This window comes from Stegostoma tigrinum, chromosome 20, assembly GCF_030684315.1.
Source record: "Stegostoma tigrinum isolate sSteTig4 chromosome 20, sSteTig4.hap1, whole genome shotgun sequence".
Lineage (NCBI taxonomy): Eukaryota > Metazoa > Chordata > Chondrichthyes > Orectolobiformes > Stegostomatidae > Stegostoma > Stegostoma tigrinum.
In genome coordinates this window covers 28,100,451-28,123,533 of record NC_081373.1, presented here as the reverse complement: position 1 = coordinate 28,123,533, position 23,083 = coordinate 28,100,451, and the positions used below count along the sequence as shown (strand labels likewise).

Here is a 23,083-nt window from a genome sequence, read left to right as displayed (position 1 = left end):
AATGTTCTGTATCTAATGAAATTCCCATTACAATCTATGAAAACATATATTACAACTATGCTGAGAAAATCAGTCATTCAATGGTTTTTCCATGATCTTGACAAATTGACTATATCCTAAAAGAGCTAGGATTTGCCAGGTACATTTGTATGGTCCTATATAGGATTGCTCTGCACGTATGGCAGAAAAACCTTTTCTGAGAGGACAGACCATCTTAGCAAGTCAATGTCAGCAGAACACTCAAAGCCTATGGGAATTATCATAAGCGATCAGCTGTATAAATTTTGATCCATTTTACATTCTGTCACCATTACTTTGGTTCCTCTTAGCCTCCAATATAAAATGTTGCAATAACACAGTTTAGCAACAAGTGAAGAGTTAAGCAATTTCACAGTTTTTAACGTTATATTCATACAGCAGCAAGCATTCATAATGCCGAACAGTTAATTGGAGTTGCATTAGGCAAACCATATGATAGCTGTTTATACTGCAGGGGGATGCTTAAGCAACTAAAATCAATGCCCAATAAAGTAGCAAACTTCAGTGCCAGTCTGTACTGGGAGCTGAAATCTCGACAGTATCACATTGGAGTTGAATGGTTATTTGATCTAATAGTGGCTTACAATGTTATCAAACCCATGGAAAATAGTCTATCAATGCCAAGTATTCATATTACATTAACCATTAAGAGGTTAAGTGGTTTGCAGCTGTGTATTCCAGAAGACAATTCTTTACAATGAAGCAGCAACAGCCAAAATAGTTTAGGATTCATATTACAAACCTCTGACACAACTCGCTATCCTTTAAGAACCAACTTATTGTACCTACCTCTATTCAAAAATACCTTGTTCTATGTAAAAATACCTCTCAGGCTTACTCACCTAGGGGTAAGTGTCACCATCCTCACTCCTAGATACCTCTTTTTTATTGGAGCCTGCCCTGAAAAACAACACAAGAAAATAAACTTACTTGAAAAAGAATCTCTTTCTGGCGAACATTAGATTTCTGAACACATTTTACATAAATTACTGTCTGTCTAGATTTTCAAATGTATCTATTAGAATATTACTGGGTCATCAGAAAATAAATGTCAATCCATTAACCTTACAATTTCAGGGAGACTTAGTAGTGGAAATTCCCATAAAAAAATTAACATTGCTACACATAGCAAATGAAGAAATCCTGACACAAATATTTAGTGCATAATTAGGAAAGGAATTGTGCATCTGTTCCTCAAATTGTTCTAGTTCAGAAGTGGTAATCTTTGAGGTTAACAAAAAAAAATGGTTTATGTACTGTTTGAGACCTGCATTAAAGGCTTTGAGTCAGGGCACATCTTGGCATTACCCTCCAGGGTAAATGTGGTACTGTTAGCAACATGTTCTTGATTGCAAAGCTATTGCTTAATAGATTTCTTGTTGTAACTGACAATATTGCAGTTATGAAAGAGGGAACAATTTTCCCCTGCTTTGAATGTGTGGCAATAATTTCATACATTGCAGATGGACAGAATGTCCACTTAGGTCTTGTCCATTCTTTCAGTTTATCTATCTAATGGTTAGGTGTCTGAGCCATTAGGAATCAAACTTATTTGAAGACATTTTTGAAAATAGGCAATGGATAACATAATGCCATTAAAAGTGCTCTCAAGTATTGGTTCTTGTACTCTGACATCAAACATAGGCTCTAGCTCGAAATCTGACAGCATTGTCACATATGAATCCAATTGCAAACAGTTGCATCAAAAGAAATACAATTTAGTGCCTGTCAGCACTTGCAAGGACAACTAGTATCAGTACATATTAATGTTCTAATGTACTTCAAATTCTACACGCAATCTAACTATTCAATCTGAGGAATGGTGAACTATCTTTGCAACACTTAGTGCAGCGAGTCACAGCTGGGGCAGTATAAAAAAAATCTACAGAACTGATTTATGGGCCGTTCTGCAAAATTCTCCATTTCCACTAAACACAGATCTGAAGATTTTGTTTCATCCTTTTCTGAGAGTATTTTAAATGACAGAATATTTTGATCCAGGGAGTGCATGAAGTTTCTCCGCTTTATTTGCTTTTCTTCTTTTGTTTGTGGGTTTTAGTGAGCACTCCACATTTGTTTGAGGACCCAGTTCCCCCTCTCTCCACCCCCAAATTGGTGAGGTTCCTTGATTTTGGGTGTTAACCCATCTGTGTAAATTGGAATTTTGAAATGACAATTGATAGCTCCTTTCCCCATTGATGCATGACGTCTGTTAATTGCACACTTCCAACTCTGACTTCCATGTTGTACTATTATTGCCCATGTTTCTTTCACATCAATATTGTCCCCGTTTTTCCATTATTATTGCCTCCTTGCCATTTATTACTTGATGACTATTCTTACCTCCTTCACATGGCTGCGATTGTTACCTAATTGTCACACCTTCTTGAAGCCTGCTATACTGCCTAACGGTTACAATGTTCATTTCACAAACACAGTATTAGAGATTTGAGATGATTCCAGCAAGGCTATACTTGGCAATTTTCTGTTTGAAGAGGGCTGTACTAACTTGAGGATCAGAGTTGGACATGCAACGTAGCGTGAACTTGTTCTGCAATGGAGGTGAACACTTTGGCTTTACTTCTGTTTTCTTTTGTGCAGTTCGTAATGTACCAGCCTACTCCAGAAAATCTTATCTCAAGCCCGACATTTCAGTCCATGGCTAGAACCTGTCAACAGTGGCCGAGTTCACTTATCTCAGTAGCTCACTGCAGTGGGCTCTCTCAAAGGATGGTGGGACATGTGCGCAAATTGCCAAAGCAAATGCAGTCTTTGGCAGACTTCGAACAACAGTTGGGGAAGAAACGGGCGTACATCTGCGGACCAAACACAGCCAACACAGCAATTATCCTGCCCACTTTGTTCTTCACGTATTGAGCTTGGGCTGTGCACGAGCGTCAGGAGTAAAAACTCTTAAAACTTTCACTGGAACAATCTCCAGAAGTTTCAACAATTTGGGGGTGGAGAGAGGGGGAACTGGGTCCTCAAAATACAAGGCAATGAGGTGTCTGTCTGAATTGGCCTGCCAAACATCTACACCATTTTGAGACCATCACAACGGAGTTGGGCTGCCAATGTAGACAGAACGTCCAACATTCACTTACCAAAGGAAATCTTGCATGGGACATTCAAGTCTTGGATACATTCTCATGGCCCTGAGGACACTATGAAGGCTTCACTTTGGAGCTTTAGTATCTGCATGGAATCCTAGGAGAACCTCGCACCACCCCTCCCCCACCCCGCCCCAGGACTGCTGCATCTAGTACAACCAAAATAGAATCAGAATCACACAGCACAAAAATAGACACTTCGGTCCAACCAGTTCATGCTGAGCATAATCGCAAACTAAACTAGTCCCACCTGCGTGTTTTGGCCCATACCCCTGCAAAGTTTCCAATTCATGTACTTATCCAAATGTCTTTCAAATGTTGTAAATGCACCCACATCCACCACCTCCTCAGGAAGTTCATTCCACGTGCAAACTACCCACTGTGTCAGAAAAATTTGCCCTGCATGTCTTTTTTAAAATCTCTCTTCTCTCATCTTAAAAAAAATGTGCCCTCCCAGTCTTGAAATCCCCCATCCTAAGACAACTACCATTAGCTCTATCTGTACCCCTCATTATTTTACAAACTTCTATTGGGTTGCCTCTCAACCTCCCATGCTCCGGTAAAAAAAATGCCATCCTATCCAGCCATTCTTTATAACTCAAGCTTTCCATACCCAGCAACATCCTGGTAAATCCCCTCCTGAACCCTCTCCAACTTAATAATATCTTCCCTGTAACTGGCCAAACTGGATACAGTATTTTAGGAAAGGCCTCAACTAAAGAAAGGTATAGCTTCCTTTATAAACAAGTGCACAAAGGCAGAGAGAAAAACGTAAAATGAGAGAAAATCCAAGCTAACAATTCTTCAAAAGCCCACATGGTTGCAGTAACCTGTCTGATTTGTAACACGTGAATATACAAACAAACAAGGAGCATGAGAAGGTCTGGGTGATCCGATTGTTTCCTCAGATCTGCACTCCTGCCTACCACCTTTCACCCCTTGGTTAATAAGAATTCTTCTACCTCTGCCTTAAAAATATTCAAATACTATGTTTCCACCATCTTCAGGAAGTGAATTGTCCATGTTCAAAACAAATCTATAGTGAGGTCAGAAGCCGACTAGCCCTTGTGTAACCCAATATTAACATCGGTGAGCTGGTTATTTTTCAGACATTTCTAGCTAATAGCACTGCCAAATGACCCCAGCTATCATTTGCAGAAAAGAGAGTGAAGATTAATTGGGCAGTAATTAGTTGGATTGATTTCCTCTGCTCTTTTTGCACAGGACATTCTGTATAATTTTCCATATTGATAGACAGATACCTATGCTGTAGCTGTCCTGGAACTGCTCAAATAAGGACCCAGCTACAACAAAGCCCATTCATGCCAAAGCAACATAATCAACTTTTTAACAGAGTAATTCAGAATCATTTCCGTATCTGTATATATGTCTGCATCTTCCTCTGCAAACTGTTAATACATTTTCCTTTAGAAAGGGTAAATATTTCTGTCTCAGCCACTCAAATGTGAGCAGTCTTGTGCCCATTAGATATTGATGCGCAACTGGCCAGATCCAGTGTACAAATCCACAGTCACAAGGGACAGAAAGTAAAATTACTTTAAGTGTGTCAACCTAGGTTGGATATGAATTCAGATTGCAGGCAAGAACCACCAACATGGTAACCAACTGAGCCGTCAGAAAGTTTTCCGTTTGAGATCCAATTTGTAGTTTCTGGAATTATCATTCACCAATGCTTTGGTATGGTTTCTTCATTGTTTCATACCACGTACCCTCCTCTATCCTACTGAATAAGCAGCAAGAGGTCCCAGATACCAACAGAAGTTTGTAATTAGTTGCTGGACAAGAACAACACATGCAAACCCTTGTATCCAATTCTGCTTCAGGAGAATTCTCCTTTTGGGATATCTCTGCTGCCAAGCACTTCACAGCACAGAGAGCCAGGACATGATTTCACCACAAAATTGATGCGCTAACTACACTGATTTTAGTTTTTATAAGCTTTCAATATCCAGAAGAAAATTTTAAAATGGCACCTCACAGCTGCAAACAGGGCTTGATACAATTTATTATGTTAAAGAACCAAAAATATATGCATACCTTTCACTTGTCGGTCATAAGATTCAACTAAAAACTGTCGAATTTTGTCTGATGGAATTGCAAATGATATTCCAGCAGTCACCTTTAAGGTGTTAACTCCAACAACTTCACCATCCTAAATGAAGCAATATACAGATATGCAATTAACTGGTTATTTTGTCAGAACAGAGAAACTTATTTGCATTAGACAGAAATCCCCACAAAGTTCAAAGAAATTGACAAATGTGGAGTGGTAATGTATATTTCTGTCTCAGCATTAACGCAGCGTTTGGTTTAAAACCCCAATAACTATTAAAGAAAACTACTTTGAAAGATTAGCATAAAACTATAACTAAAGATAAAAACAGCAATAAAGCTTACATAAAAATTAGGCTGTTATCACACAAATCAGAAAGAAAACACTCTTACCAAATTGACCAACGGCCCCCCTGAGTTTCCATACTACAGAATAGAAGAGAAATAATTTTCAAATCAAAATATGATTTATGGAAAAGTTTGAGTAAATATTTTTCCTACAAAAAGGGTATCTGCGTCAAACATACATTGATGATTGCATCCGTCTGAATGTAATCGATATCGGAGTTTCGAAGGCCCAGCTCCTTTCCTCCTCGCTGAGTTGTGCTCACTATTCCAGTGGTCACTGTATTTTGTAGGGAAAAAGGGCTTCCAATGGCCACCACAAACTCGCCAGGTCTTAAGTCTGTGGAGCGGCCTAGCAGCAGCACTGGCAATTTACCCTAGCAACAAAATAGCAAAACTGTTATGACTGTCGCTTGGTTACACTGAAATAAATACTGTAAGCCATTACGAGAAATATATGATTAATTAAAAAATCACGTTATGTTTAAATCTCTCTCATTCTCCAAAATCCAAAAAAAATAGGTGGGGTACATGATGACAAAGTTCGTTAAAAATTCTGGGCCAAACCGCACACTGGTGGGACACATGTTCCTATCTTAATGGTAAGCTCCTGACTTTGCCAGCAGCATCACATTTGAAGCAGGCCTGAGGCCCACTAATTTACATGGAAAAATTACGAGGTGATTCATTTAAACTAAAAGCTTTGTTCAACTATTAATGGTCAGTATACTACCAAGACAGGCAGCACAGCGTATGAAGTTCTTTCCTCTGCCATTTATTTTCCCCCAGGAATAGTGAAGGGGTATTGAGCCTAAATTGGGTAATATTTGGGAAAATTGAGAAAAATGTATTCTTTCAGGAGATATACATACTGTTGTAGCTAGCACATGTTATCCCTCCTTCATTGCCCTTGAAACTAAGTCAGCTTGTTAAGCTATTTCAGAGGGCAGTTATGAGTCAAACACATAGTTGTTGGTCTAAGAGTCAAGTGCAGGTCAGACTGGGCAAGCACATATAGTAAATCAGATGGGTTTTTAATACCAAAGTTTTTGTAGTCACCGTTTTTTAATGTTCTACATTTAGGTATTTAATTTAAATTCTATCAGCAACCACATCCCAAAGAATTAGCCTAGGCCTCTGAATTACTAGATCAGTGACATTGCCACGTGCCGCAGACTTCAATATCTAAGTTGAAGTCTTTTTCGATCTTGTTCGCCTGATTTTGGAAAGATCAATATATAAGTGGGTCGCTTGCTGAGATATTTGTATCATCAATAGTCACAGTGGAGGTGCCGGAAGACCGGATTTTACCTAATTTGGTGCTATTATTTTAAAAAAGGCTGCAAGGAAAAGTCAGGGAACTGTAGGCCAGTAAGCCTTACATCAGTGATGAGTAAATTGTTGGAGTGAATTCTGAGGGACAGGATTTACATTTAGAAAGGCAAGGACTGGTGAAGGATAGTCAATATGTCTTCGTGAGTAGAAAGTTCTATCCCACTAACTTGAAAGAGTTTTTTGAAGAGATGACAAAGATGATTGAAGAAGACAGAGTGGTAAACATTGTTTATATGGGCTTCAGCAAAGCAGTTGATCAGGTTCCACATTGTAGACTGATTAGTAAGGTTACATCACATGGGATCCAAATGGAACCAGCCAATTGGAAACAAAACTGGCTTGAAGGATCGAGACAGAGGGTGGTGGTAGAGGTATGTCTTTCTAACTGGAGGCCTGTGACCAGTGGTGTGCCACAAGGATCAATGCTGGGTCCACTGCTTTTTATCATTTATATAAATGATTTGGATGAGAATCTAGGAAATGTGATTAGTAAGTTTGCAGATGACATCAAAATAGCAAGTGTAGTGGAAAGCAAAGAAGAGTACCAAAGAGTATAGCGTGACCATGATCAGATGGGCTAATGAATTGAGGAGTGGCAGATGGAGTTGAATTTAGATAAGTAGGAGGTGTTACATTTTGGTAAGGCAAACCAGGTCAGGACTTTTACACTTAATGGTAGGGCTCTGGGGAGTGTTGCTGAACAAAAAGAGACCTAGGAGTGCTGCATAGTTCCTTCGAAGTGGAGTCTCAGGTCAACAAAGTGGCAAAGGCAGCTTTTGGTATGCATGCTTTTATTGGTCGTAACACTGAATGTAGGAGTGGGATGTCATGTTTCAGTTGTGCAGAACATCAGTGAGGCCACTTTTGGAATACTGCACACAATTCTGGTTGTCCTTCTACAGGAAGGATGTTGTTAAACTTGAGAGGCTGCAGAGAAGATTTGCAAGGATGTTGCCCAGACTGAAGGTTTTGAGGTATAGGGAGAGGTTAAATAATCTGGGGCTTTTTTCCCCTGGCGCATCAGGGACGGAGGAGTGACTTTATAGAAGTTTATAAAAATCATGAATGGTATGGATAGAGTGAATAGCCAAGTTGTTTTTTTTTGTTTCAGGATGGGGAATCCAAAAACTAGAGAACATAGGTTTAAAGTGAGGCGGGAAAAATTGAAAAAGGACTTGAGGGGTAACTTTTTCCACAGAGAGAGTAGTGTGAATAAGGAAGGGTATGACTGCACAACTGGCTAAAGTGATTTGGTAAATTTCCAGAAAGTTAATTAATTATTTTCAACCACTGACAACTGAGCTGACTAGTTGAGACGTTGCATTTATGAAATCTAAAATGTAATATTCATCAATGACGGATGCATTCAAAAATCCGTACCCTAGGGTGAGACTCTTTCAAAAAAAAGAGTATTGATGTCTTTCCTAGCTTACTTAGCAAATTGATGCTTCATGAGGTTCTCAGTCAACTAACTCAGTAACAACAGCTAATTTTTCTCAGCACATTTTTTTACAAACCCAACATCATGGTGGAAAAATTCTTCCATCAGTAGATTTAATAAAACTGCCAACTTAAACACAATCTTCTGTATGCAGGTAATTTTTTAGATTCCTGAAGTTTTTATTTAAATGGAGAAGTCTCATTCCTTTGAGTCTGTACTTCCAATGAAATGCAGTGAGTAAAACGTAAAATTATTGAGAAATAACATCATGAAATCTATGTTTTTCTTCTTCATAACTGGGATGTGGAATAATCGTGAAACAAATGATCTGCCATCCTAAAACTAGCTTTGGGTATTAATATCTCTTTGCTAATTTCACAGAATTTTAACTTTACAAATTGATGCATTTACCCTAACTGCTTTAATAACCTGCTGCAAAATTGCAAAAGCAATGCTTCACCTCATGAACCCTTGCTGTTTGTCTTGGTGACTTTAATCTAATTTAGAGCTCTAACTACATACACTTCTATTTCCTTCAGTTTGATTCAGTTCCTGTTTCAGTACCTCATGCCACCCCGTAACCAAGAAACAGGAAGGCAAGGAGAAGTCCCAAGGAAACAAATCCAGCATGGAACGTATTGAAGAATTAGCACTGAACTATTAAACTCGACAATAAGTTACCTTGATACAGAAAGTACCCAAATAAGCCTTGATTGTTGCAAGTGCTTATTTTTTGCACTGCTGTGTTAGCCAGTCATAACAGATGGAAATCTGAAGCTGTCTCCTCCAGTAAGTTGTTTAATTGGCCAAAACCATTCATGGCTGAATGTGGCAGGATTGCAGAGTTTAGATCTGATCTGCTGAATGGGCAGATGCTTCTGCAGCAGGTAGATTGTTTAGGCCAAGGACAAGAAGGTATGTGTCTCAACGTTTGTTGCAAACCTGAAGCTGAGACTTCATGGGGTCCGGACCAACTGTTAAGAGGACTCTTAGGGCAGCTCCCTAATCCCTAAGCCATCTTCGGTTTGTTCAGCACTGCATCAGTTTAATGACCCTTTGATCTTTTGCTTATAAATTCTGTGTCCGATGTCACCTCTCTCACTGACACCTGAAGGAATGAGACTCTGAAAGCTTTTGTCTTCAAGTAAAGCTGTTGGACTATAACCTGGTGTCATGTGATTTTTGACCTTGTCTGCCCCAGACCAACACCAGCACCTCCACATCAATCTATAACAATACGCCACCACCTCTGGTGGATGGGGCAGAAGAAGGGTTCCGTGGAAGGGTCACCGGACCCAAAATGTTGTCTCTCTTTCTCTCCACAGATGTTATCAGACCCACTGAGTTTTTCCACCAAATTCTGCTTGCGCACCATATCCAGGAATAGAGATGGTGTAGGGTATACTGTCTGTAAGGTGCAATTCCATGACTATTTCAGACTGTTGCTTGATTTGCCTCAGACAGCTTTTCCAGTTTTGGCACAGGCCCCCAGGTATGAGCAAGGAGAACTTTGCAGGATCAACAACAATGGCCTTGCCATTCCCAATGTCGATGCTGGGTTGTCAACCCCATTTCCTTTCTTTTCCTTGGCATTGTATCAGCTTTGTGCAACTGAGTGGCTGGCTAGGCCAAATCCAAGGGATTTAAAGTTTCAACCACATTGCTGTTGCTCTGGAGTCACATACTGTCCAGCAAAGGCAAGGCAGATTTCTTTCTTTAAAGGACCTCAGTAAACTAGATGATTTTACAGTGACTTTGGTCACTATTACACCAGCTTTTAATTCCATATCTATTAACTGAATTCAAACTTCTTCAGCTGCTGTCCATGGTGGCATTTTCCCAGAGCAGTGACCTGAGCCTCTGGATTACTAGGCCAGTGACATTGGCACTTCCTTCACTTGCGTGTGGTTGCTATTTTGAGTGATTACTGCTCAAAATACATAGATGTGGATATCATGGGAGACAAAACCAGACTTGACCTGATCGTATCCTTGAAGAAGTAACATGTGCGTGGACAATGGGAAACTAGTGGTTGTACTGTACTAAGAATTCAAGAAAACAACTGATAAAGTGTCATATCAAAGTGTGGAAAATAGAAGCTCAAGCTATAGTGACTAGCACGTTGACATGAATAGAACATTGGCTTGCTAACAAGAAGCAGCGAGTAGGCATAAAGGAGTCATTTTCAGGCAAGGTGCAACAAATGGTGTGGTAGAGAAAAATCGCTATCTGGAACCTCAACTGTTCGAAATTTTTCAAATGGCTTAGATGAAAAGATGAAGGAATAGTTCACAAATTTGCTCATGACAAAGAAATAGTTAGAATATTATAAAGGAGATTACAAAAAGACAGGTTCAAAAAATTGATACAGATGTGGTATATGGAGTATAGTGTAGGAAAAATGTGAAAGTTTCCTATTTTCACAGATAATTAAGCATACTCTCTCAATGTTGAGACTATAGAGCTCTAAATAAAACCAAGGCAATAGAGAGTACAGTTAGTTGACCATCAATACAAAAGCTTGAGGCTGCCTTTATATTGACCAAGAGATGTATAAATGCTTGCTGTTTCTCATGCAGCAAACTGGGACTTATCAACAAAAGATTCACTAATTCTATGAACCTGTCAAAATCTACCTTTACTTACAGCCAATCTTAGCAAATCCCAGCAGTTTCTAATTAATTTGTGCCCAGCTGTATTCTCTGGGCCAGTAACAGCTAGCAATACGACAGCTTTGGACTTGCACAAGCGAGCTAAGTGAGAGTGTGAAGATAATAGAATCATTAAATCAATCTTATTTTCTGCTACTTCATGTCAGTTGTTTTTATATATGGTTATGCAATGAAACAACTTCTCAGTCAATGCTCTTATGAAAAAAATCTGGCAAATATACAGATCAGGAGGATATCTGGAATACAGGTAAATGAAATTACTCTGTAAACTTTAATTAATATACCGCTGGCTAGCCAAACAGAACAAAGTTTCCCTGTTTCTGCAGCTCCATTCATGGAGAAAGTGGAGAATCCATCTCAAATGCAGCCACTTAAATTTATTCCCTAGCTGGCCATTTGAACCATGAACAAAGCAGATATATATTTACAGGGTGTGAAGTAATAAAATTGAAACGTTGCTTTAAAGTTACCAATCATTCAGCCCATGACTTCTTTAAAATATCCTGAATTCTTCATTTCTCATATGAATAAAATGTGGACAGCTGCAGATATTTTGAAATTGTAGAAAAAGGACAAGGAATTTAACTACAATTGGGTGATTTGACTATTCAATCTTTGCAACTAAATCACTAATTCAAGTATTTCAAGAGCAAACAGAAATATGATATTCTTGGCAGAGTCCTACATGCAGCTGTGTGAATGTGGCAAAACTCATGAGTTTGAGGGTAACTGAGGAAAACCCTGAAAAAGTGAATTTAAATATTTGATTCTCACAGAAGTAGCTTTTAAAGAAAATTGATGTACAAGTAATATTAGCAGTGGATTTTATATCTCTGAAGTTGTGTGCATAGCAATGACGATAATACAAGCTGCATCAGATGTCCGTAATAAATATGTTTACGTATCCAATTCATCCTGAATCAAATGCAGATGGCTGGCTATGTGCATAATTTAATGCAGGCAATGAGTACATCTCCCACGTCCTGGACAGCTGTGCATCAGCTACTTTGAGAAAAGCCTGTTTCCTAGGCTGCCTGTCAGGCACCTAATGTGGACCATAATGGATCTTCCAAAGCATGGGACTTCGGAGCATAAACCGTATTCTCCGCATTACAGCAGGCTGGCTGCTGTGCATTGCAGGCAGCACATCTAGGGGGAGCAGTGGCTGCTGCCAGAATTGCACCCACAGAACAGCCCCACATCAAAGGACCCAGTCCACAAATGGGAAAACAGGTCATGGTCTGGGGCAGACCTTCAAAGCACCCCCTTTCTAATATCAGTTTCTTCAATCAGGCACAGCTAGGGAACTCATATTCACCAAAGGTCCACAAGTAGACACAACACAATCACTTTGAGTTTCCACATAGTGTCTGCTGCTTTTTGAAGACTTGCAATGGTGGGATGAGGTCCTTAATTGGGCATTAATTGTCCATTTAAGAGCTTCAATTGGTAACAGGACAGGAAGGTTGCCCATAAGCCTTCCCATGGCACACTTTAATCAGGCAGAGGCATGAAACCAGTCACGTCCCTGCATGTCAATGAAGCCACTGAACAATTAAATGTGTCATGCCCATAAACTCACCTCAAGGGAAGACATTAAATTTCCAACTCATTTGTCAACCTCAAGAAACTAAGCAAGTTAAATTTTCATTATTTTCAGCCATCAGAATGACAGCTCAACTATAAATTCTGTGCAGCATTTACATTGTGATCCCACTGTGTTGTAAGTGCTACTGTGAAATATTAGGGCTGCTGATTGTAAAAATAATAAATTCAATAAGTTCCAAAGTTTGATAACTTAACCGACTAAATCTGGAGCACTAAGCTACAGTTTTCACACCAATAAACCACTGACACATTTATTGAAAATCAAATACCCAGATGTACGTTATGTCACCTGGAAGAGAGAAGAATGCTTTTGAATTCACATTCTCCTTGAATTTCTCAGTCATATAGCAAGATACTGTCACAACAACACTTATTATTTAGCTGCTTAATGTTTGCAATTCACCTAGACCTCTCCTTCAACATGATCAGAGTCTGGCATGTGAGAAATGTGAGTTGGGCTTTGTGATTTCATACAGAATAATTTAGTTAAAAGACATACATGATCAAACTTGCCTTGTGTTGCAGAATTTCTAGATAAATTTAATGCAAATCAATGGCAAATATGCTTCACAATCTGTTGCAGTTTAATAATGGCATATAAAATGATCAAAGTAGTAGTAACTGGAGGCAACTTACTGACTAGGCTTTTACTGTATCCAGTCATGTTTCACAGCTAGTCACTTTCCCTGAAGGAAAAGGCTATTAAAAGGTTGTAGAGGTGACCATATTATTTCTTCACACTCTCAGGCCTCATTAACGCCACTGCCTTGAATTATTGGTTCTCTCCCAACAGATGCTGTCTGCCTTGAGTGTTTCACAATGGGCTCGATTTATATTTCTTACCTGCTGTATTTTACCGCCAAAAGAGAATCTTCCTGGTCCTCACATACCACCCCACCAACTTTCAGATACGACGCAACATTCTCCGACACTTCCACCATCTACAATCTGACCCCACCACCAAAGACATTTTTCCAACCCCACCCTTCTCTGCCTTCCGGAGAGACCACTCTCTACAGGAGTCCCTTGTCTGCTGCAAGCTCCCCTCCAACCCCACCACTTTCCCCTGCAATGGCAGGACGTGCTACACCTGCCCCGACACCTCCTCCCTCACCCCCATCCCAGGCCCCAAGATGACTTCCCACATCAAGCAGATGTTCACCTGCACATCTGCCAATGTGGTATACTGCATCTGCTGTACACGGTGTGGCTTCCTCTACATTGGGGAAACCAAGCGAAGGCTTGGGGACTGCTTTGCAGAACACCTACGCTCGGTCCGCAGTAAACAACTGCACCTCCCGGTCGCGAACCATTTCATCTCCCCCTCCCATTCCTTAGACGACATGTCCATCCTGGGTCTCCTGCAGTGCCACAATGATGCCACCCGTAGGTTACAGGAACAACAATTCATATTCCGCTTGGGAACCCTGCAGCCCAATGGTATCAATGTGGATTTCACCAGCTTCAAAATCTTCCCTCCCCCCAGTGCATCCCAAAACCAGCCCAGTTCGTCCCAGCCTGCCTAACCTGTTCTTCCTCTCACCTATCCCCCCACCCTCTCCACCTCAAGCCGCACCTCTGTTTCCTACCTACTAACCTCATCCCGCCCCCTTGACCTGTCCGTCCTCCCCAGACTGACCTATCCTCTCCCTACCTACACTCTTCTCTCCACCTATCTTCTTTTCTTTCCATCTTCAGTAAGCCTCCCCCTCTCTCCCTAATTATTTCAGAATCCTCTCCCCATCCCCCTTTTCTGATGAAGAGTCGAGGCCCGAAGCTCCTAAGATGCTGCTTGGCCTGCTGTGTTCATTCAGCCCCACACTTTGTTCTTTTAGCTTTCTGCTTAGTTGACTGGACGACTGGTTTGTGGTGCAGTGATGTCAACAGGATGAGTTCAACTCTTGCACTGGCTGAGGTCAGCATGAAGGTCCCACCTTCTCAACCTCATCCCTCACTGAAGCAAGGTAACCCTCAAGTTAAATTTACCACTCGTCGTCTCTTTCTAATGAGAGAACAGCCCTATGGTTGTTTGGGACTATGGTGACTTTACCTTTAGAACACAGAACACAGAACACAGAACAACACAGCACAGAACAGGCCCTTCAGGCGTCAATGTTGCACTGACCTGTGAACTAATCTAAGCCCCTCCCCCTACACTATCCCATCATCATCCACATGCTGATCTAAGGACTGTTTAAATGCCCTTAATGTGACTGAATTAACTACATTGGCAGTCAGGGCGTTCCAAGCCCTTACCACTCTGAATAAAGAACCTGCCTCTGACATTTGTCTTAAAACTATCATCCCTCAATTTGTTGCTATGCCCCCTTGTACATGCTGAAGTCATCATCCTCAGAAAAAGACTCTCACTGTCCACCCTATCTAATCCTCTGATCATCTTGTATGTCTCTATTAAATCCCCTCTTAGCCTCCTTCTCTCCATTGAGAACAGACCCAAGTCCCTCAGCCTTTCTTCATAGGGCCTGCGCTCCAGACCAGGCAACATCCTGATAAAATGATGTTTATTGTAGAGAATGGAGGAAATTGCTAATGTATATTTTAAATTATTATAAATAACAAGGCCAGAATTATCTCATGTTATATTAATACAGTGTAGCCTTTATATGATAACATCGTACAAAAACTGTCCTAAAACAGTTATAATCTGTGTGGTCAGTTTTTTATTTGCATTTCTTCAAATGCTTAAGAAAAATCTCCCAGTAAAGTTCCCAAAAAATAATACAGCTCCTACTTAATTAGCTCTGAGCCTCTAACCTTTTGTCTTCAGGTGGTTAGTTAACTTAAGAATGAGAAGTGAAAATTAACACATGCGTGCATCAAGTTAACATGTCCATGAAAGAACAGGGGCCTGTGGTAGTTATATTTGCCATTTCCCTCCCTGCTGCATTAGCAAAACCAGTGACTGGAGACATTAAATTCAACTGGATCACACCAATTTTTATCGAATAAAAATTGGTGATTGATTTACAGTAAAAAGCTGGGCTAACTAAAAAAAAACAAATAAAAAAGCAAGATTAAAGAGATTACAACGATTAAGTTTCTCCAAGTGTTGTACATTAGAAAGCTGAATAGATATGTCACAAAAAAAATGCTACAAATACCAGTTAGTCTAGTAGAATTTGATTGCAAAATGCAAATCATTTGACCTTTTCTGTAGAAAGCATTCGTCTAAAACCCCTCAGTTTTGAGACAAACAGTATTTAACAAGGAACAGTAATGGAAAAAAAAGAGACAAGAAGAATGAGGAAAGAAGCACAATGACAGCATATAAGAAGTAAAATACAGTTACTAAAATGTGTTTCATTAATGTGAATTGGCTGTAACGTCACTGATGAATAGTGAATACTGTTTATACAATGCAAACTTCCTGTTGTACAGGTGGAGCCATTTCCCTATAATAGAACATAGAACATTACAGCACAGTACAGGCCCTTCAGCCCTCGATGTTATGCTGACCTGTCATACCGATCTCAAGTCCATCTAACCTACACTATTCCATGTACGTCCATATGCTTATCCAATGACGACTTAAATGTACCTAAAGTTGGCGAATCTACTACCGCTGCAGGCAAAGCATTCCATTCCCTTACTACACACTGAGTAAAGAAACTACCTCTGACATCTGTCCTATATCTTTCACCCTTCAATTTAAAGCTATGCCCCCTCGTGCTCGCCTTCACCATGCTAGGAAAAAGGATCTCCCTATCCACCCTATCTAACCCTCTGACTACTTTATATGTTTCAATTAAGTCACCTCTCAACCTTCTTCTCTCTCATGCAAACAGCCTCAAGTCCCTCAGCCTTTCCTCGTAAGATCTTCCCTCCATACCAGGAAACATCCTAGTAAATCTCCTCTGCACCCTTTCCAAAGCTTCCACATCCTTCTTATAATGCGGTGACCAGAACTGTACACAATACTCCAAGTGCAGCCGCACCAGAGTTTTTTACAGCTTCACCATAACCTCTTGGTTCCGGAACTTGATCCCTCTATTAATCAAAAGCTAAAAACACTGTATGCCTTCTTAACAGCCCTATCAACCTGCGTGGCAACTTTCAAGGATCTGTGTACATGGACACCCGAGATCTCTCTGCTCATCTACACTACTAAGAATCTTACCATTAGCCCTGTACTTTGCCTTCTGGTTACTCCTACCAAAGTGCATCACCTCACACTTGTCTGCATTAAGCTCCATTTGCCACCTCAGCCCAGCTCTGCAGCTTATCTATGTCTCTCTGCAGCCTACAGCATCCTTCGTCACTATCCACAACTCCACCGACCTTAGTGTCGTCTGCAAATTTACTAACCCATCCTTCTACGCCCTCATCCAGGTCATTAATAAAAATGACAAACAGCAGTGGACCCAACACCGACCCTTGCGGTACACCACTAGTAACTGGTCTCCAGGATGAACATTTCCCATCAACTACCACCCTCTGTCTTCTTTCAGCAAGCCAATTTCCGATCCAAACTGCTATATCTCCCACAATCACATTCCTCTGCATTTTGTACATTAACGTGATTTTCCACATGCAAGGTCACACAAGAACGCAACTATCGTGTTATCGGAGGAATAGGAAAGGTCACAGGTAAGTTTAAAACTCGTTCCTAATAGTACTGTGCATGTATCAACACCCCAAGTACTGCACTGGGTTAAGAAGCAAACTCATCACTATCTTCTCAAGGACAATTAGAAATGGACAAAATGCCAGCCTGTGTACAGATGCCAACATCCCATGAATGAGCAAAAAGACTGCAATAAGTTCAATTAATCATGACACCGAAGAACAAGAAGAGATCAAAGGTTTAAAGAAGTGGTATGGGAAGCATAAAAAAAGCCTGAAAGTGGAGCAAGTTCAACCAATTTAGGAGGAAATTGTTGGGACAAAAGTAGGTCAACATCAAGATGCAGATACATCAGTCTTTGCAGCATTTCAGCATGGGAGCAAAGTTTCCTACTCAGTTAATCAACCTGCTTACCTCCTCTAATAATCCACAGCTGTTGTACAGAATCTAAAAGTGTGTCAGAATGACATTTCAAACATAATTTAAAATACAGCTTGGTAACAGAGAAAAGCAGGAAGAGAGATGGGTATGTCCATCATTACCCAGAAATAATTACTCAACATGTGCTCACTTCAGAAAAAAGTACTAATATGGGGTTTCTCATGAAACATCTGTTAGGTTACACCATCAATATACATATTTGAGCTGAAGGGTGCTGTTTCCCACCTAAATCTCTGTTCATTCAATGACAAGTAGGAGAAATTGAACAGTAGGTTTCTTGGCCAGACCCAAATTTACTTCCACAGATGTCAAATACTTTATACTGGCTGCTAGCTAAATGCTGGATTGAGTCTTAAAGTTCCAGATGTGGTGTTCATCTATTCTGCTGACAAGCAATTTCACTATGCTCTCAGTTAGTTTTAAATCAAGGTCACCAAACAGAAGAAGGTTTGAAAAAAAAACAAATCTAGCCAATATTCTTGTTACATACTTAACCTTGGAGTAACACAGTGGTAAACAAGAAATGAGGATTATTCCAGTCCCTGAAAATAGAAAACCAAATAATACAAAGCTAAATCTCAATTCCAATTTTGACTCATACAAATGACATATTTTAGAATTGTACATTCTGCTCAAGCAAGCTATAAGCATTCAAGGCATCACATTTTCAAACAGTATTAAGTCTTCATTAAATCACTAATATTCGTATTCTTCAAAATGACAAGTCAATGGATTTCTGACATTCAAGTTCCTACTATTTGTGCTGCCCTGAAAGTTCATTTTATGCAATCTTAAGTCAAGAGTTTATTGCTAATTATTTCTGTTGCAATAAATTTCAATTAATATATGTAAGCAAGATAATTTAAAAATTTTTAAACAATTAGCTGGCAAATGCAAGTTTGCATTTCATCAATGTGCCAACTATTTAGGACTTGCAAAAACCCATCAGTTTGTGCAGAAAGCTGACTGTGGTTTCTCCAAGACAATTATTCATCCACCCAAACCAGCAACCAAAATTTAGTGCATGTATTAGTTGCCTTCCCTACTATGTTAAAAAGGGTACGTGATAAAATAGGACGGAATAAAAATGAAAAATAATTAACAATGTCTGCTAATTTGGCCTTTATATAGTGTACTTTCATGGGAATGCTTATCTGTATTATCCAAACAGAAATCTTGTGTTTAAATCAAATTACAATTTTACAAAGCTCTGCACCCACAATGTTGAAACACCACTTGTGTACTTCTCCACACACGATCAAGTCAACTTGGCACTCTCGAGTTAGAAGGTCGAATCACTAAATTACTTTGAAAAATGTGCAAGTACTTTAAGTCACTTATAATCAAAGCAGTTTGGAGAAACTACATTGGTCAGGGTGCTATCCTGAATGGAGTTATTAAATTAGGTTGCCATCCGAGTTACAATGATTCAGGTATACATTAGGGCTCTTATGACATCATCGAAATGTGGAGTCGTCCTGGGTTACATTTCTCCAAAGACTAATACTGACAAAACAAAGTGACTGTGTTACTGTCAATAAATGACTGATGAGTTTCACTGCATTATAAGCAAGCAGTTTGACTGAAAAGCACTTCACAAAGCGTCTAAGTAATATGGTAAGAACTAAATAAATACACGCTCCTTACTGAAGCACAGTGTTTTGCCGATAGGAATATCTATCATATTTCATTGTGTAAATGGCTTCCATTTTCCTAAAAATGCAGTGCAAAATGCTAATATGATAGGCAAATTCTCAAGCATAATTTTCATTGTGGCGCGACAGTCTCAAGAGTTTAGTCAATTATATAACCACAGTCTTAATTTCTAAATTATACGTCTTTTTGCTTCAGATATCTGACTGTCTTAGTTATAAAACCATAAGAAAACAACAGAACTGGAGACTGCTCATACATTGATTAGAATGGTGGCTAATCTGCTAGTGCATTATTTTGCATATTTTCCTGCTTACTCAATAAAACCTTTGAATTTCTTATCAATCAAAAATCTGTCCAAGTCATTAACATATTCAATGACAAAGCCTCCACTGCTCTCTGTGGAGAAGAGCCCCAAAGTCTGACAACTTTCCAAAGAAACTCCTCATCTACATCTTAAATAGGAAACACATTTTTAAAACTGTTCCCTTCAGCTCTGGATTCCTCCATGAAAGAAAACATCATCTCAGCAATTGCCTGGCCATACTCACTCGTAATATTGTGTTTCAACATGTTCAACTAAACTCCAAAGTGTATAGACCCAGCAAGTTCAGCACTTCTTGCTGTGTTCATCCAGCCTCACATTTTATTATCTTGGATTCTCCAGCATCTGCAGTTCCCATTATCACTTATCAATGATAAGAAGCCATTCAGTCTCTAAGATTAATGCATACATCCCTCCCAGGGGTAGATAGATTTTTCTTCCAATATGGATGTTGGGTAAAGAACTCTTCCTTCACCACATTTCAGTTTAGGTTCACATTAGCTGGATCCAATTGTGTAATTTCCTCTCTCCAGCCCTGTCATATCATCCCCTTCATTGCAAATAATGGAGACTCTTCTCTATGGAATAATGAGCTGGTATCAGAAACAATCTAGGGTTGGGAGTCACCTTCACTGTTGACAAGAGAGGGAGAGATTGAGGAACAGATGTTGATGGCCAGGTGTCTCACTTTCCTAGAAATTATTTTTTGTCTGCTAAACATGTCAACGCACTCTCATTTCCACCATATCAACAGGCAATTTAGAAAAACTGGGCATGCTTTAAAAGCAGAACATCCTTTCCATGGAATTATGCTGAACTTCTGATACAGTCAGAAGATAAAACCAATGATCTAGAAATTAGGCAAGATTCTAAATTTGAGGAGATGCTGAGTGAAACAGTAGTTTTCCGCCTTTTATAAAAGAAAAATATAGAAAATATTGCAAATAATATTTATTGTTACATAGTATGTTAACTAAAGTGTCACAGAACAGAAAACTTACCAGAGGGTCTATTTTAATTAAAGCAAGATCTGCTTTTTCATCTATATCCTTTATTTTGGCGTTGTATGTGGCTCCATTCTTTAGCTCCACTTTCACTCTATGCTTGTTAGTAACCACATGTGCATTAGTCACTATCAATCCATCTTCAGAGACGATGAAGCCTGAGCCACTCGCAACAGACAGTTCACGGTTAGAATAAGTTGCCCTAAAGAAAATGAATTAAAAAACACTTACAGAACTCTATTGGATGTGCTCTGTACCTTTTCTTCTATTTGAACTGAAAATTTAGCAAACTCTCTGCGCACACATCTTCAGTAAACACAGAACTTGAGAAAAGTGATGTTAAATGTGACACGCTCATCCTGGTATAATCTTCAAAAATTTGTCCGCAAAATATACTTAATTGTTTTAGCCCAGAATTAAGCAATGTGCACTCGTTTGGACTCAAAACATGAACTCTGTTTCTCTTGCCCAGATGCTAGGAGACTTGCTGAGTTTATTCAGCACTGTTTTTGTTTCATCTCCAGTAGTTCTTGACTTTATTTTGCTGTCAGAAAGCAAGCAGTTTCAAATCCCTGGAGTGGTAATGGAAAATTGTTTACATTGTGGTGGTTTAAAACCGGCAGGGTAAACATGCAAAACCATTAGTGTGTTTTTAATTCAAAACAATCAAAGATTAACTGTACTTTAGAAAAGCTCAGACTGAATGCTTTTAGGGAGTTTCAGGAGACCAGACTAGCATCAGTAGCAAGTATAGTTTCTCTCAAAGAGAACATTCTTTTAAAAAAAAAAAGTACAGGTCATGGAAAGCACTGTTAGTTCAGCAGAAAAGTTCAGTTTGTGGACCTTCCAAACTAGGATTATTTGGTTAGAAATCGGCAGATTAATATAAGATAGTTTTATCCCCATTGTACAAATCTGGGAGCAGAGGACATAATCTCAGAGCAAGGCATGGCCCAGTTAGAATAAAGACGAATCTCCCCTCTTAAAGGGCCAACAACCAGCGGAATTCTCCACCATAAGGCATCCGAGTATATTTAAGGTTAAAATAGAAGATTTCTAATCAATAATGAATTATAAGTTCTGGAGGAATTGAGGATTCTCACATCGGCCATGATTTTACTGAATAGCAGAACAATTTCATGGGTCAAATGGCCTACTTCTGCTCCTACATCTCATGGTCTTTGTCTTAAGATCTCAGTTTTGACAGTATTCCATTAAAACTCTGCAATTCATGTTACAGACACTGGGGAAAATAATTTAAGTGGAACTTAAGATACGCAGAATCTGGACTTGAGCTTCTGTAATGGATAGTGTCTGGAGCTGAGACAAAATTTTATTTTGTTGTATTTTTAAAGATCTTTTTTAATTGTGTTCTACTCTAATAGCTGATTTTTTTTAAACTTTGTTTCATCTTTTCTAATAGACTTTTCTTCAGTTCTTAAAAGAAACCCTGCAGACTTGTGTGATTATGTTACATGATGTAATATCATATTTTTAAAAAAGATTAACAAGCTCTTTCAAGCCAGACTTCATGCTGAAATCTGTCTTGCCCATTAGAACTCTTAGCTGGTATTATAACAGATTGGGTAGGAAAACACCTTGAACTTATCCAACACCCCAGGGTACTTGCTTCACGAGGTGCTTCCCACTAATATCTACAGGGGCCTTAAAATTTTAACTAGTTGCAGTGGGAGGGCCATTCAGGTGTAGCTGCTTTGAAGTGATAACTTTTGAGGGTGGAGGGGGCAAGCGGTGGCCCTCAATGAAGGTATCCACTGCTAGCTCAATAGTTCTTTAGATTTCACAAAGAGAAAAATGAAAAAATTTAGAAACAAAAGAACCCTAAACATTAGAAATCTGAAGAAGGGTCACTGGACCTGAAATATTAACACGAATTTCTGTTCATAGATCCTACCACACTGCTGAGATTTTTTTGAGACCACTCTCTCCGTGACTCCCTTGTTCGCTCCACACTGCCCTCCAACCCCACCACACCCTGCACCTTCCCCTGCAACCGCAGGAAATGCTACACTTGCCCCCACACCTCCTCCCTCACTCCTATCCCAGGCCCCAAGATGACTTTCCATATTAAGCAGAGGTTCACCTGCACATCTGCCAACGTGGTATACTGCATCCATTGTACCCGGTGTCGCTTCCTCTACATTGGGGAAACCAAGCGGAGGCTTGGGGACCGCTTTGCAGAACACCTCCGCTCGGTTCGCAATAAACAACTGCACCTCCCAGTCGCAAACCATTTCCACTCCCCCTCCCATTCTTTAGATAACATGTCCATCATGGATCTCCTGCAGTGCCACAATGATGCCACCCGAAGGCTGCAGGAACAGCAACTCATATTCCGCTTGGGAACCCTGCAGCCCAATAGCATCAATGTGGACTTCACCAGCTTCAAAATCTCCCCTTCCCCCACCGCATCCCAAAACCAGCCCAATTC

At 39.7% G+C, this 23,083-nt stretch overlaps 1 protein-coding gene across 1 annotated transcript in view; it reads right to left on the bottom strand.

Annotated features, from left to right (window-relative positions):
* Positions 1 to 23,083, bottom strand: part of htra1b (HtrA serine peptidase 1b) — a 45,830-nt gene that overhangs the window by 8,788 nt on the left and 13,959 nt on the right. The window contains exons 3-7 of the mRNA XM_048551400.2: positions 20,629 to 20,833; positions 5,750 to 5,944; positions 5,616 to 5,648; positions 5,208 to 5,322; positions 882 to 939 (exon numbers count right to left, since the gene is read on the bottom strand). Of these exons, the coding sequence (XP_048407357.1) occupies positions 882 to 939; positions 5,208 to 5,322; positions 5,616 to 5,648; positions 5,750 to 5,944; positions 20,629 to 20,833 (606 nt within the window). The remainder of the gene's footprint in view (positions 1 to 881; positions 940 to 5,207; positions 5,323 to 5,615; positions 5,649 to 5,749; positions 5,945 to 20,628; positions 20,834 to 23,083) is intronic.